Below are 15,436 nucleotides of genomic sequence, written 5' to 3' on the forward strand. Positions count from 1 at the left end.
AGGCAGCAAATTTGGCCTAATCCCAAACTGCTTGACTTGCTATTTTATTTTGCACAAGATTCAAAATGATCTCCACTGAAAATTAATGTGATGAGCTATAAAAACTGACCTGATTAACCTGAGTTTTGATTCAAAATTAAATTAATGATTTTGGACCAAATTCACTTCACAAGCAAAACTTCTGGTAATGAGAGAATTCCAAGATTTTGGACATCTGATGAACAAAGCCTTCAAAATCAAAACTGATCGTGTCTCAACATTAGCTTTCTTCAACATCCTGTTTGGTGATCTCAAAGAGGACTTCCAGATCATGCAGTAGTTGTGCTTAAGACATGGTTATTCGAACACTTCCTTCATCCGTAAGTGATTAAAAAGGCACAGAAAATAACATTTCGCTATGGAAAAACTTGTCTAGACTCGGTTCATAGTAAACCAAGACCCAATAATATAATGGGATCCAAATAAAAATTAAATGCGACTCATTTATTTGATTCTTTAAGGTCTAGATAAGAATTGCCCTTTCTGGAAAATTAGGTATTGATCTTATGCAACTGGTTTTTGTATTACAGCTATCCTACTGACTCAGAAAAGCAAATCCTGTCTCAACAGACAGGTCTGTCAAGGACTCAGGTGATTTTTCTCACTTCAGTTTTCCTTCCATTGTTTGCCATTTAACTTGTGTCTTCTCTTAACTTCAATACATGGTATCTGAAGCATGCCCAACTGCTTCACTCGCTGCAAGAATCAACCTGAAAGTGTATGACTTGCTAGAGATAAAATAGCATTTCAGTGAAAACTATTGTCTCTGCAGGTTTCTAATTGGTTTATCAATGCAAGAGCCAGACTTTGGAAACCAAAGGTGGAGGAAGTCTACAAGCTTGCATCTCAGCAAGCTCAAGCACCAATTGAAGCAGCTAACAAGAATGCCAGTGTTCCTCCTCCTGATTTCCCTTTGGAGAAATTGTCTCAAACCACTCATCACCAGAAGGTTGAGCTACTTGATATATCATCTTTTAACTATTCATCAAGCCTTCACCAAACTGCTAACAGTGGAAGTAATACTGAGATTTCTTTGGCATTAGGACTTCAATTTGGCAATCTTTTTTTTTTTTTTTTTTTTTTTGACGAGATATTTTCAACCGTGTCTACAAATTACTAATCCTTTAAATTCGTGAGTGCCATTTGCAATAGTGCTATCTTCAAGATCGAACCTGATTTCTCCTTTGAGAGTGAAATGAATCTTGCTATTACACTCAACATAGCAAAGATATAACAAAGTGCTATTAATGTTTTATGGAAAATTTTATTTCCAATTTGTTGTATTGGATATATTACTAATTTTGTCTTTATATTATGCCATAACTAATATTTACATCTTTATATTTTTGAAGTAAATTAAAAATATCCTTAAATTTTAAACAATCTGTTTTTTTTTTTTTTAAAAATTTACCCATACCAGAAAAATAATAATTAAATCTTAATCTCAATTTAGTTGAATTTAATTATTTAAATTCCCATGCGAGCACACGTGGCAAGCTACCAATGGAGATAAGCATCAAAATACTTGCAAAAGCACCCTATATTGCTGACATCTGTCAAGCAAAAACACGTCACTGCAAATCCAACTTGCAAAGAATATTCCAAATCGAATTTCTACTTATTCGACCTCCCAATCACTCCCCTACATCACACTCTACGTAATAAATTAATATCAGCTGTTAGATCGCTTACTCTTTTGTCAAAGTCAATGATATCATTGTACTATAAAACAAATCAACGGCTGACGCTGTTTTGGCATATCACAAACTGAAACCACGAATCGTAAAGGTCCAAAACAGACGAAGCACCAAACGACGAATATTTTAGATGCCGTGGTTAAATAAGAAAACGACGTAGTTTCTGTGGATTGTTGGTTGTCGCAGTTGTTGTTCTGCTTTACTTTCACCATAAGCAGAAATCACAAATTCCCAATCCTTCGCAAGAGAAGAAGAAGAAGAAGAAGAAGAAGAAGAATTCGAGGAAATTCTTTATGGGATTTTGATTGCTTCACGAATTGGTGAACGGAAGTCTTATATTTTTTCGTTTTTCCCCTTTCTTTTTGTAATATAGAGGGGTTTTATGCTCAAATTTTACCCTTGCCTGAAGAGGAGGGAGAGAGAGAGAGATGCAGACAGAGGCAAGAGTGGGGGTGGTGGTAGAGGGAGGGGCGAGGGCTCTCAGTTCGCAGAAGAAACAGCAAAGGCCAGTGCAACAGCAGCAATCGCAGATAGGAACAGTTTCGCAGCTCATGGCCGGTGGTGTAGCCGGTGCTCTTAGCAAGACTTGCACTGCTCCCCTCGCGCGCCTCACCATACTTTTTCAGGTTTTCTTTTTTCTTCTTTTTTTTCCCCCTTTTATCATTCAATCGGTGATCATTTCTTTTTGTTGGCTTTTTTTAAGGTTTGGTTAATGGATTGAGGTGATTAGTTTAGTTCCCGGTTTGCTTGTTTGGCTTGTGTTATTATTTAATTTCGTTAAAGTTCTTTTTTTCCTCTCTCTCTCTCTCTCTCCAAGGAGGTATGGTATTGGGGTAATGTTTTCGGGGAATTTTTTTTTTTGTATGCTTTTAACTTGCTATGTTTTGAGCCATAGAGTTGCCTTCTTTGTTCCCATGGTAGCTATGAGCTTATTAAACACACCATGGACAATTATTGAGAGGATCTGGTAGAATTAATGTGGAGTCTAAACAATGAGAACATGAGTTTATTGTAACATGTGGGAATGGAAACAAGTTGTTTGTATCAGTGGATAACCTGGTGAAGTTGCGCATCAGTGAAGTTGAGAGAGAACTCAAGTATGTTGCAGGATGGTGTGTGTTTGAGTGAACAAGCAATCAATTAAATAATTTGGGAACTTCTGCTACTAGTTGTGACCATCAATTATTAACTATTAGCTTGTTGCTAAACAGCTCCTCTTCATTTCCAAATGTTTTGTGTACACTAATGTAGGTTCCGAGGTTGGGATTTCAGTAATTTGCAATGTCAAGGATAGAGCATATATCTGGAGTTTATGTGTGTATCTTTGTTGGCGTTATAATTCTCGCTTGATGCTTGGGTTCTAGGAATTTTAAGACGTGGGTTAAAAATAGTTTACCAAACTTCACAAAGGATCATCATGGGTGAAAAGTAATGATTTATTTAGTACTTTTGATAAATTCAAGTTCCTGGACTTATTAGGGCAGACTTTTAGTCCTACTTCGATGTTATGAAGTCTTACTTGTAGACACAAAGCAACAGAAATTTTTCATAGATGTCCTTTGTGCGCTGGATAATTCTTGCAAGTGATATTCATGCTCAATCATCAATTACCAGTTATATGGCATATCGTTTAGATGTTAGATCCTTCCTGTAGAGAAGTACAGTTCTCATTCTTATGCTTAATATCAATACGGTTGCATACTTCTTGTGGATTCTTATTATGTAGCAGTAGTGAAAGGGGAGGCTATAGTTTGTATTTATAAGTCTATGATTTGTGTATGAAATGAGGATAATCAATTATGGTTCATCACTTCATATTTTAATTTGTTTGATGATGCATTTGCATTTAACTTTCTTGTTTCATTATCTTGAATGTGCTAATTTCTGATACACAGTTGTCACAGGTTTTGGCTATGGATGAGATGAGCCCAAACCTGCATAGGGCTCTCTTCTGCGGCTGATGGCTATAGACACATGCTTATTCTTTCGTTTTTTTTGCTAATCATAAAGTTTTTGGTTGGTTGGTTGGTTGGTTGGTTATTTAAGGCACCATGCTGCCTCAACAAAGCTTTGAAAAATTATGGTTGTTTTGAACCTTAGCATCTGCCAGATGGTTTTATGAGCACTGGTTATGTAAAATTCCTAGTTTCCTACTTTGGATTGAGCACCATCTCTTAATGACATTATCTGTGTAGGTGCAAGGTATGCACTCTGATGTAGCAACATTGAGAAAGGCTAGCATATGGCATGAGGCTTCTCGAATATTAAGGGAGGAAGGATTTAGAGCTTTCTGGAAAGGGAATCTCGTCACAATTGCTCATCGGCTGCCTTACTCTTCTGTCAACTTTTATTCATATGAACACTATAAAAAGGTTTATAAAATTGCATGAATGATTACTGAAGCATGCTTTGGTTGCATTGATAGTGCAGAATTTAAGATTTACTTCTCCTAGCTCAAACTTTGATGAAGTGAATTTGTGTTGCAGTTTCTACATACGATACCTGGACTAGAAAGCCACAGGAAAAATGTGGGTGGAGATGCCTTTGTTCATTTTGTAGGTGGTGGAATGGCTGGGATAACAGCAGCATCTGTTACATACCCATTGGACCTTGTAAGAACACGCCTTGCAGCTCAGGTAAGACAAGCTGTCTTTATTCTTGGAGAGATGGTGCTCACATCCATGTTTTTAGCTTCCTTATCTTTACCTGCTCCCTGCTTCTAGTGAGGCTAGTTGTCAACATATTGATTGGCATGTTTAGGGACATGAATAAGATTATTTCTCAAATTCTAATTCAGAATTTCTTTGAGAAAGAGTAAAAAATGTTAGCCTTCTATTCACTTTTAAACTTGTAGTTCTAGCTAATAACTATTCTATTTATGTGTTAATTTCCTTTGTTTATTAATTGATTTTGTTCTAAACCTGCAGACAAATGTGATCTATTACAGAGGCATATTGCATGCATTACGAACAATTAGCAGAGAGGAGGGTGTACGGGGACTCTACAAGGGACTTGGAGCTACACTTTTGGTATCATTCTGTGGTTATGCATAACATTTACTCTAGAGAATTCCCATGATTATATATGTATATTGATTCAATATTAATGCAGGGTGTTGGGCCAAATATAGCTATCAGCTTTTCAGCGTATGAGACCTTACGTTCTTTTTGGCAATCACACAGGTAATCATCCTAGTTAGTTCAGCAATACTATGGTTAAATAAGCCTTCTTATGTACTATCCTCTTAAACCAACTTTCAGTTGTAAATTATTATCTTCTAAAATTGTCTACTTTTGTTTCAGGCCCCACGATCCTACAGTGGCAGTGAGTTTGGCTTGTGGCAGTCTATCAGGCATTGCATCCTCAACAGGTGATCAGCCTGAAATGTGCTAAATGAAAGGCATCTTGCAAATTTTAATTGAGATTTAGTAGTATTTTGATATGCAAATGAATCATGCTCTTTTCTCTTGAAAGTTAAACTCAGTTAAGTGTCCATTGTCCAAGTTTGTCAATCATGATTAATGTTTGTGGTATTTTCTGCAACAGAATTGCATATATTGATTGAATAATCTTTCTACTGCATATTTTCTTTGAATAGCTGCTTTATCCATGTCATATATGCTCCTTATGTTCACCACAAGACTAGGAACAGGATATATAAAGGTTATAGCATTTTTTTACTTGCCACAGAACTTTACTGACTGTATCAAATGTTAATTAGCAGATGTCAAATGTCCGGCAAACATTTCATCAGGCTGCTTCGTCTGATTAGATGATGTCAATGTCTAATCGTTATAGCTGTTTATTATACTTTTGATGCAGAGAAGCAGGGTGTGGTGCAGGCTCTGCATTAAGTATCTAACCAGACTGACCCCTAGAGCCAGAGACCTGACAGGAGTTATTTTGTATCTTTCATTTGATAATTTTAGTAAGGAAGACAAAGGAGAAAAAATAAAGAAAAAAAATTGCAATTCATCCAACTTTGTTTCTATTTAATAGTTTCCATTGCATTAACTTTATTTCTCCAACATTTCATGTGGAACTTGTCTCCCCAAGCATTGCGTTGATTCTGTAATAGGTGGCACTACTCTCAGGAGAACTAGTGCTGTTCTCTCAGTAATCAAATGCGAGAGGTTTCCTCTTTGAGGTATGCTTCTCAATTAGGTTTCCTTTGCCAATTGCATTAATTTAGGATATGGAATCCTTCAAGCCTTATAATGCAGTTGTCAAAGGTGAAGCCCATTGTTTTGTATTAAAAGGGTTAAATTCACAGTTTATTTATTTATTTATAAAGATGGCTGCTTTGGAAAGGTTAATTCACAGGGGTTTCTTCCTTCTATAATTTACCTTCAATGACGTGAGAACATTTTGAAAATAAAGCGTTGATGCAAATGCATGCACCAAAATGAAATTTGACACGCACCTTGTTGATATAAACTAGTTTTCTCTTCCTAATTGATTACATTTATTGCTCATGTTAAGAACTATTGCACATTAAGGATAAGCTGAACTATACTGGAAGCAGCTATATCCGAATTCTCTTCGTGAACTATGTTCCATTTGTTTGAGATTAAATATCGCTTGTAATTGTCTGCAATGCTGCATTTTCGGTTGGCATGCTATGCCCAGGTAGCCTCTGTTATGGCAGGATTTGATTAATGGTGATGGATTAGAATTTTACAATATCCTGTATGGAGTGTTGTTTTTTTTTTTCAATGTTTCATTTGCTTTTTAAGATTATTATTCCATGTGACTGACTTCTCTAATACTTGGTATGCACTGCATCCTCGCTCTATGCATGTATGTGTGTGAATAGTTGAGACTTGCATAGTTTTCATTACCGCTCGATGCTAAAAAGAGTCAACAATGCTCGATTAATGTCTATTCATAAAATTCTATTAAACATGCAGCAACATTTCCTCTTGATCTTGTGAGACGACGGAAGCAATTGGAAGGTGCAGGAGGCCGGGCCCGTGTTTACACAACAGGTCTTATTGGCACATTCAAGCACATAATTCGCACCGAGGGATTTTGGGGTCTATATAGAGGCATCATGCCTGAATACTACAAAGTTGTACCTGGTGTTGGCATTTGTTTTATGACCTATGAGACGTTGAAATTGTTGTTAGCAGATGTTACTGCCAAATTATAGCTGCTATGAGCATATCTCAGAGGTTGACGTTCATACAGAAGAAGCGTGAACTGTTAGCCAAGTAGCGTGATCGGCCATACTCTTATCAGTTTTTTCATGGTGGTTGATTTTGTGAAGCTACTGTGAGAATTATATGACTCTGTGTAGATATATCAAAGCTCCATCTATTTCAAGTGTATTCTCAACATTTGTCAAATTCACAGAAATTAATACCTTGGTGATCCTTTTTTAGTAGTCCAGTTTCTTATCACCAGCGTCGGACATGCAACTGAGATACTGGGTTTAAAAACATTTGCAGTTTCATCTCATCGGCTCAGGAAACTTCATGAAAGTTTAAGTCGGAATGATCAGTCATCTATTTGGTTATCTTCCACAATTTTGTTTTGACGTTTAAGACCTTCAAATCCCTAAACCAAATTTATGTTCTTATACGTGTTCCTTCAGGCATTTGCAATTGTATAAGGAGAAGTGTTATTCTTGAGCTTGGACAAGTGCAGTTCTTTTAATAGCCTTTGGCATTCTCACCAATTTGACGTACGCTGAATCTGTTGACAGCATTACTGTCTTGTTTCTTACTTCCTTGACCTTTTATTGTGATGATGGTGGAGATTTCATTTGTCTAAGTGGTTCTCTCATTTCTCGATTGACGTACATGTATTCAAATGTTTACAATTTCACTTTTCAATACTTATGAAATATTCATTACTTATTGATCAAAATAGCGAATTCACAATAGATGATCAATAGAAAAATCAGTGATGTTTCTATTATTTGATGGAGAATTTTATATTTGGTGATCATATCTAAAGGCCCTAATATATGTTCTTTGGGTAATTGTACGTAACTAAATTATTTCTCTTTTAACTTTTTATCAAATTCTCTTAATAATGTAATAATTAAGCAAAATACTCTTCACATATTAATTTCCTTTAATTTTACAATTTAAACATTCAGTTCGAAACCAACAAATCAAATTCAAAGCCAACTCAAAATTCAGTGGATAAAATTGTCAATCAACCCGTCTTCCAATTCCGATTCAATAAAACTGCTGATCGATTTCAATTTCTATTCTGATCTGATCATTTTCCAACTGATTTTTGAATCAGAACTTTTGGCAACGAGACTAAATTCTCATCTGAATGACTGCAATACGGCTACAATCTGTTCCACAGAATTACATTCCATTTTGGCTTATCAGGCATGGCACAAGTGAGAATTAGTCCATGAAAACCGGAATATTTGACAATGCAACCGTGATATATACAACATTTTTACTATAATCAATGAATATGATGAATTTTCTACAGGTTTCATCATGAGTAATGATCAACGGTTGCATTTTCATGAAAAACACTAGGCAAAAGAGCCAACCTTACATGAAGCATAGTAACACTCCAAAACAATAAAAGCTTTTTGCATATGCTACAAGTGCAAATTAATCTAAAAACACTGATTTTTTTCAAGAGGTTTTACAATCGCATCTTGTGAGGGCCTGCCCCATAAATGACTTACAGTCCTGTTGACAGTAAACAGGAGGAAATAAAAACAACTGTATACATGAATAATTTATGCACAAGTTAAAGCCAGCTTATCCTACTTTTCCAACTTCAGTTGGTCACTGAAACAAAATTTTTGTGGACTGCACAGCAGACTTCTCATACCTTGGCCAATGATCGTACCTGCAAATTGGTTAGGTTGTTCTTCTCCTACAGTCCTATAGTCATCAAGTTCTACAGAATCTTTACATGAAAATACAAAAGCAGGCTACCGAGGAAGTCGAGCCTCAGGCAGATGAGATGGAGCCATGCTATGAAATTGTGTTGATGTCATACTATGAAACACAGTTGGAACCACATTCTGTAACTGTGCTGACACCATATTATGTGATTGCACAGCACTTAGGTCGCACATCTCCTGCCCCAAGAATAAAATGGAAAATAATAAGAAATGCATGCCATTAACAACTTTTCTTCACAACTAGGCTTCAGGCTGGCATATTTAAACACTCGAGTTATATGTTGCTATGATCTGCTTAGAATGCTTCTGGTTTGCAAATAAAGTGAAGGTAAAGGAAAGAGGAGTTGGCAAGAAAGAGAACAGAATAAGGGAGATAAAGGAGGGAAAAAAAATGAAAAATTCAGGACTTCTTGTATGAGTCGATGTCTAATCCTCTATAGCTGAATTTATTAGTTATTCAACTGATGAGGTTAATTTCCAGCCTGCCAATACAGAAGAGAAAACTAACTTGCTTTCCTAAGCAACTAACTCTAATAGCTGCACAATAGCTTATCTCTAGTGGTCCTCTTTGATGCCGACATATACATTAAAAACGAAGATGAAAATATGTAAAGTTCAAGTATTCCAACAAAGTTGATCCCTCTTCCATGAAATACTCAGACAAAGAGTATTACGCTGCATTAAAACTAAACTAGTAGAATAAGCAAAAATCCTCAATTTAAATGGTAAGTAAGATGTGAGTATCACAAACCACTAGGTGGAAGCTATCCGGCACCCCACCATTAACAGATCCTGATTGAGGTACCTGACATGCAAAGAAAAAAATTATCTTAACACCATCCATTAGTGAATACGGTTCATGTATCAACACTATAAAGGAAAGAGCAAATTAGTTACAAACACAAACTACCTTTCCTTTTCTAAATGTGTTACTTTCATCATTTTCCTTTTCCTTTCCAGCTTCAACTCTCCTGGAAGAGTTATTAGCACTAATGGAGTGAGCATCTGCTACATCTTTGGATGTAGAAGCACTATGATTCTCTTCCTCAATGCTAACTAGGGTGGTAGGACCAACACAATTCTCAACAGAGTTGTTCAGATTTGCACATTGCTTCAGAGCTTCTTTTATGGCACATAATGCAATATTGTAACTCTCTTCAGAAAGCGAACCCTCTTCACCCAATATTATTGCTCGTCGACATAAATCATTGTAACGACGCACCTTAGTTTGCACCTCATCCAGTCTCTCACTTATAGAATGCCTACTCAAAGCAGCATTTGTCCACCGCTGCAATACATATTTAGGCGGGATTCTGAACACACCAGACATTTGTAGAACGACGATAGCATGCCTGCAGAGATAACCTTTGTATTCAAATGAACGACATAAGCAACATATCTCTGATTTTGATTCATTCCACTCCACCATATAGTTTTGATTATCCTCAAAATCTTTTACAGTATAAATTGTGGTAGTCTCATCCTCAGTTTCTTCTTTCTTAAGATGACAAGCAGCTGCTCCCAAAACCTCAAATTGAAATTTTTTGAAAATCTCATGCGTATATACAAATGACATTTGTTTCTCAAAAGGTGATGGAGACTTCAACTCAGGTGTTTCATGCCATGAATCAAAATCTGCTCTGGCTTCTTCCTCATACATATCTTCAAGAATTAATCTGTATTGCTCTATAAACTCTCTCATTGATGTTTCCCAGCGCACATATTTGTCCAATGAAGAGTTCACGCTCTCAGAGCGCATTATTGTAGACAAACCAGCAAAGGACACATCTCGCATGAAAGTAGGAACCCAATATTTACGATCATCATACAATGATTGTACCCATTCAACCTCTCTAAGATTAAATTTTTCAAGCAATTTCCACCATCTCTTTTCAAACTGTTCCTCTGTCCATGATTTAAATATACACTTGTTAAATTTTACCATAAAACTATCAAGCCATGGACTCAAATACTCCAGCTGCCGGGGGATCTTCTCCAATATGTGCCACAAGCAAAAACAATGGCGTGTTTGGGGAAAGACAGCTCCAATAGCTGTTTTTATGGCATTGTTTTGATCAGTGAGTATTACTCTTGGAGCTCGCTCCCCCATGGCAGTAAACCATGTCTGCATTAACCAGAAAAAGGTGTAAATTGTCTCATCTGCAATCAATGCACAACCAAGCAATACAGGTTGAATATGATGGTTCACTCCAATAAACAGAACCAAAGGGATTTTGTACTTGTTGGTGAAATATGTAGTATCAAAACAAACAACATCACCGAAGTTGTTGTAGTCTTCCATTCCTTTTGCATCAACCCAGAACAAGTTTCTCAATTTATGTTCTTCATTGAAATCAACAGCATAGAAAAACTTGGGGTTTTCTTCCTGCATATGCATAAAAAGTTCAAGTAGTATTTGAGCATCTCCTGCTTCAAGTACTAAACTTCTTCCTTTATCATGCTGATTTCTCATATATCCATCCAAACAGTCAACATTTTGATATGCGCCAAATAATTTGGACACTGCAGTCATATTCTTTCGTCTCCTTATTCTAGCATCATTCTTAAGAGGATCAGCATTTCTGTGGCTTCGAAAGAAGTGCACCTGGGCTGGTAAGAGCTCATGATTATGCTCCTTCACAAAACTGTAAATATACCATTTCCCATTAGGTCTTCTCTTCACATGCAAGCTTGCTTTGCAACCAATTTTTGGAGAAGGTCGTGGATTAATCGCATCATCAGACTGCTGTTTATTTCCATATCTTATACATGAGAATTTTGCATCAATGAACTCCCTTGATGCCCTTGACCTCCTGCTACTCAATTTGGCAGTACCAAACCCAACAGACTTGGCATATTCTTTGTAAAATGAATATGCATCTTCATGTGAATCAAAGACCATATCATCACGTGGTTCATAAATTGTACTGCCAGTGGTGATATTAGAATCCATTACTGTAGAAGAAATATAAAGATCCACTGTGTCCAAAACTGTGTCACATCAAAGTCTATAGTCTGTGGGATATGTCATATACACTGTTCAAAATTCCCTCCAGTGGAGATAATATAAAATTTTGTCTCAACAACTCCAATGCCATGCTGCCTAAAATGAAAGCACAAAGATAGGACAAACCAATATCAACACAAAATACGCTATGAAGCATATATTATTCTTGAACACAGCACACCCTTGATCCCAAACTAGAGAAATTGATTTTGGACAAGTACATACCCATAAAATCCAAAAGTAATTTAAGACCTAATGATTGTGCAAATCAGTGGCAGGATGGGGTGAGTTTGGAAAGGGTTATAAACAAACCATTTAAAATTACTTGGACGGTTTCAAATTCACTTAACCAAAATAAACCCTCACCTGTTACTTTAACTGATCATAATAATAAAAACAATAAATATTATTATTAGCATCATCATCATCATCATCAAGTTTAACCATTTCAATGTCTTACAATAACTAAGGGTGGGCATGGACCAGAGCCAGGCCAGGCTCTACAAAAATAAGATCTGATGTCCAGATCAAGCATGCTCCACAAAGCCTTTTGTTTTCAAGCTTAACCCTAAATGAAACAACTAAGAAAGGGAAAGAAGAAAAGCCAGCAGCCATGCCTGACAGACCTAAAAGTCATTTAAAAAAGAAAGAGCCCATGTGTAATGGCTGCGTCCCTCTAAACACTATCCAAACCACCCAAAATTCCACCTTTTTAGTGAAATCAGTTGGATTCCAGGTACCCTTTTAATGGCACATTTGCAATGACAATAAAAATGCTACACCAAAATACATCTACTCAGAGAGTGGAACACAAGATTTTTGGCCCTTAGAAAAAAGGTACAAATATTTGGATTTAGCAGCTTGCAATTCCACTCTGTGAGGTTACCAAATCCCCTTCACTTACTTGGATTTACAGCATGCAAATATTTTCTACATGAGTCATCCAAAAGAAAATAAAGCATAGCTTTTCTCTTGAAGAAAGCAAGTGTTGATATATTAAAAATTCAATTCCTCTATTTCTCCTTCACAGAAGAAAGAAAACCCCCAACATAAGCCCTAAGCATCCTCACCCACCATCCCATCCTATCTCCCACCCCTTCTGTCTCCCAAAATAAAAATATGATCCTCTTAGACTCGATTATTACTCTTATTCAAAATCCCAAATGTCTGAGGGCATATTTTCATCATGCTAAGCTTTTTGTTCATTTGAATTGTGTCACCATTCTGCTTTATGTGCTCAGTTATATATATTAGTTCAAACCTATGGCAACCCGGTGGTGCAAATTTATGCCAGGAAAAATTCATCAATAACTAATTGCAGAGTATGTTAAATGATTGAACTGACATTCATTCAGTTGAAAAGTTCTACTATTTTTAATAGACTGACAGCACCTAATAAAAAGGCTGGTTATAGTAAATGTGATTTGGTTATCATAATGATGCACACAAGTTCTCCTTTTTTTGGGTGCATATGCAGATATTTTTCTTTGAGATTTCTCACACAGATTTTGATGGTGCCTATGCAGAATTGCTTTTCTACTTATTCTAGCAATATGAATTCACTTGTTCTTCATTGAACTGGATGATTGATGATTGGAGATCCAATTTCAACATATCAGGAATCCAAATATAGTGTTCTTTATGAATCAGATAAAGTGCTCTTTATGCATCAGATATCATAGTTCATTTGGAGAACTTGTAGGTACCTAAGATTGAATTGCCCCAGTTTGGTCTTCAAAACTGAATAAACAAAACTTAATGGGAATACAAACTGAATCGAATAAGGATAAAAGAAAAAATGAACTGAGCCAAATGACAAATCAGTTGAGGGCTTTTAAAAAAGAAAAATTTAAAAAAACAAAAAACAAAAAACAAAAAGAAAGAGCCAAAGATAGCTGGATTGAAATAATTGGAAATTTTTTTGAGAGGAAAAGGAGAAAATTGCATGCTAGCTACAAAGGCAGTCCACTTCCCCAACCATTCCAGTAGATAAAGGCCAATGCTAACCTTACAAAAATGAAATTTCAGATGCAAAAAGGAGGGTAACCAGTTTTAACATTGAATGACTAATCTAAAATATGTATATTCTCATCCTGCAATATTAAAAATGTATACTAAAATCGTCATCATTCCTTAACTTTTTCACTGCCTTGAAGTCATTGGAAGTTCATTTCAACGACTACCAACTATACATAACATCCTGGACAAAAGAAACAAAAATGTTCAAGTTATAACTAAAAAAAGCTAGTGCTTACTTAACACATTCGCTGGGTTTCCCCGAATTTTGGGAAATCAACAAGCTTCAAAATCAATGATTTGCTTTGCACCAAATCTGCTTGAAGAAAGAATGAGCTTGAAAAAACAGGCAATAGAAAAGGGAGGATTAACAGTCAGCACCTGAGAAAAAGCACAAATTTGTGCGTACCCATCAATCCAAACACATATATGAGTATGAATGCAAACAAACAGAGATAAAAGAGAAGAGGAGGAGAAGGAGGAGGAGGAAAGAACATACCAGGAGAGGATCTGATCAGCGAAAGATTTGATAGCCTTTGAATACAAGGAGTGGTACAAGCAAGTAAGATCTGGAATTCTAACTTGGTGAGAAACAAGGAGAGAAAAAGTGAGAAATTAACTGTGAGCGGAGAGAGCGCAGCTTGGTGGCGACAGCGAGGCTGAAATTCTTTTGGTGGTCATGGCAAGCTGGAAGTTGTGACTTCATCGCAGAGTCGCAGTCCGCAGAAGAGTTTAGATGAATTAGGGTTTCTCGGTTGCCATGGATTATTCTATCAGCGATTAAACCAACTCAACCCGATCTTGTAATTCAAACCGAGAAGTCGGTTCGATTTGAATCTGATCGGTCGGGTCCATTCAAAATGACGACAAGTCGACAACCACCTGCCATTGGCCTTGTTTCGTTGTGCACATCACCCGCTCGTTAAAAATCTTCAACGTCTCCACGTTACTACGACGTTGCTTCATTGAGGCATTTCATCAAACCACTTCGACACAATAAACGAAGAAGAAGATACATACGGATTAGGTTGATATCTAATGGAAGAGATTTCACCAAGACCACAATGGAAGAACAACACAACTGTTGTCTTATAGCTGATAGATTAGGAGCGATAGGAATTCTATATCTCGAGAAAATAATTGATTTAGTTGCTGCTCACTGCAGTGACTGAACATTTTCTGTGAGTTTGATGTTGAAAATGATGGTTTAACGGTTGCCTACTGTAGCTTATGGGTCATAGGCTCTTCCACGGCGAACCCCATGGGTTACACACAGTTGAGCCAGTGTCAATTGTGTTCAATTGCCAACATTAGTGGACTTCTTTTTTTGAATGGAAAATTAGCAAAAAAAAATATTTAATTAGTATATTATAAAAAATTTATTAATTAATTTTTTAATTTTAAAAAATATATTAAAATATTTTTAATATATTAAAAATTTTATTAATTAATTCTTTCATTAATTTTAATTATTAAGTATTTTATTATATATTAATTGATTATTGTGGTCTCATTATATTATCAAATAAAATTTAATTTAATGTGTTTTAGTCATTTTTGAACTTATGAGTACCACAACTTAATTCAAAGTATAATTAAGCTAATTAAAAAATTTATAATTATTTTTAAGAAAGTTTTTAGAGATTTCCCATTTTTGTATTTTCTAATTTTATTTTATTATCCTTCATAGTAATTTATAATAATTATAAAAAATTTATAAATTATGATTTAATTGAAATTGAAATTTTATTTTTTTTAAATAAAAATTAAGAGAATAAAATCTAATAT

General features: G+C 35.8%; 2 protein-coding genes and 1 pseudogene across 11 annotated transcripts; 2 read left to right on the top strand and 1 right to left on the bottom strand.

Annotated features, from left to right (window-relative positions):
* The first annotated feature begins 113 nt into the window (after positions 1 to 113).
* On the top strand, positions 114 to 2,041 carry LOC110624963 (annotated as a pseudogene).
* LOC110624396 (mitochondrial substrate carrier family protein B) lies at positions 1,906 to 7,511 on the top strand. Of its 5 annotated transcripts, XR_002489406.2 has the most exons (9): positions 1,906 to 2,362; positions 3,932 to 4,108; positions 4,223 to 4,372; positions 4,664 to 4,765; positions 4,848 to 4,918; positions 5,039 to 5,106; positions 5,559 to 5,664; positions 5,793 to 5,883; positions 6,647 to 7,511. XR_002489406.2 is itself a non-coding variant. In XM_021769510.2 (7 exons), the coding sequence occupies exons 1-7, from the start codon at positions 2,165 to 2,167 to the stop codon at positions 6,886 to 6,888; spliced, it is 1,008 nt and encodes a 335-aa protein (XP_021625202.1). In that variant the 5' UTR covers positions 1,906 to 2,164; the 3' UTR covers positions 6,889 to 7,511. The 5 variants fall into 5 exon arrangements, 1 of the variants encoding a protein (XP_021625202.1); XR_002489405.2 differs by having other exon boundaries at positions 5,559 to 5,883; XR_002489408.2 differs by lacking the exon at positions 5,559 to 5,664.
* A 797-nt stretch (positions 7,512 to 8,308) lies between these two features.
* LOC110624739 (protein FAR1-RELATED SEQUENCE 4) lies at positions 8,309 to 14,919 on the bottom strand. 6 transcript variants are annotated; one of them, XM_043961077.1, is made up of 5 exons: positions 14,148 to 14,919; positions 13,888 to 13,984; positions 9,533 to 11,724; positions 9,377 to 9,430; positions 8,309 to 8,802 (listed from the first exon to the last, which is right to left on the bottom strand). In XM_043961077.1, exons 3-5 carry the CDS (start codon positions 11,576 to 11,578, stop codon positions 8,653 to 8,655), a joined length of 2,250 nt encoding a protein of 749 aa, XP_043817012.1. In that variant the 5' UTR covers positions 11,579 to 11,724; positions 13,888 to 13,984; positions 14,148 to 14,919; the 3' UTR covers positions 8,309 to 8,652. The 6 variants fall into 6 exon arrangements, with proteins under 6 accessions (XP_043817012.1, XP_021625706.1, XP_021625705.1 ...); XM_021770014.2 differs by having other exon boundaries at positions 9,533 to 11,728; XM_021770013.2 differs by having other exon boundaries at positions 13,888 to 14,029.
* Between the last annotated feature and the right edge of the window lie 517 nt (positions 14,920 to 15,436).

This window comes from Manihot esculenta, chromosome 10 (assembly GCF_001659605.2).
Source record: "Manihot esculenta cultivar AM560-2 chromosome 10, M.esculenta_v8, whole genome shotgun sequence".
Lineage (NCBI taxonomy): Eukaryota > Viridiplantae > Streptophyta > Magnoliopsida > Malpighiales > Euphorbiaceae > Manihot > Manihot esculenta.

Coding starts and splice junctions, on each gene's coding strand:
- LOC110624396 (XM_021769510.2), top strand. CDS start 2,165: ATGCAGACAGAGGCAAGAGTGGGGGTGGTGGTAGAGGGAGGGGCGAGG. Junction 2,363..3,931: donor GCCTCACCATACTTTTTCAG/GTTTTCTTTTTT, acceptor TTATCTGTGTAG/GTGCAAGGTATGCACTCTGA. Junction 4,919..5,038: donor TCTTTTTGGCAATCACACAG/GTAATCATCCTA, acceptor CTTTTGTTTCAG/GCCCCACGATCCTACAGTGG.
- LOC110624739 (XM_021770015.2), bottom strand. CDS start 11,578: ATGGATTCTAATATCACCACTGGCAGTACAATTTATGAACCACGTGAT. Junction 9,431..9,532: donor CATTTAGAAAAGGAAAGGTA/GTTTGTGTTTGT, acceptor TTTGCATGTCAG/GTACCTCAATCAGGATCTGT. Junction 8,803..9,376: donor CGGATAGCTTCCACCTAGTG/GTTTGTGATACT, acceptor TTCTTGGGGCAG/GAGATGTGCGACCTAAGTGC.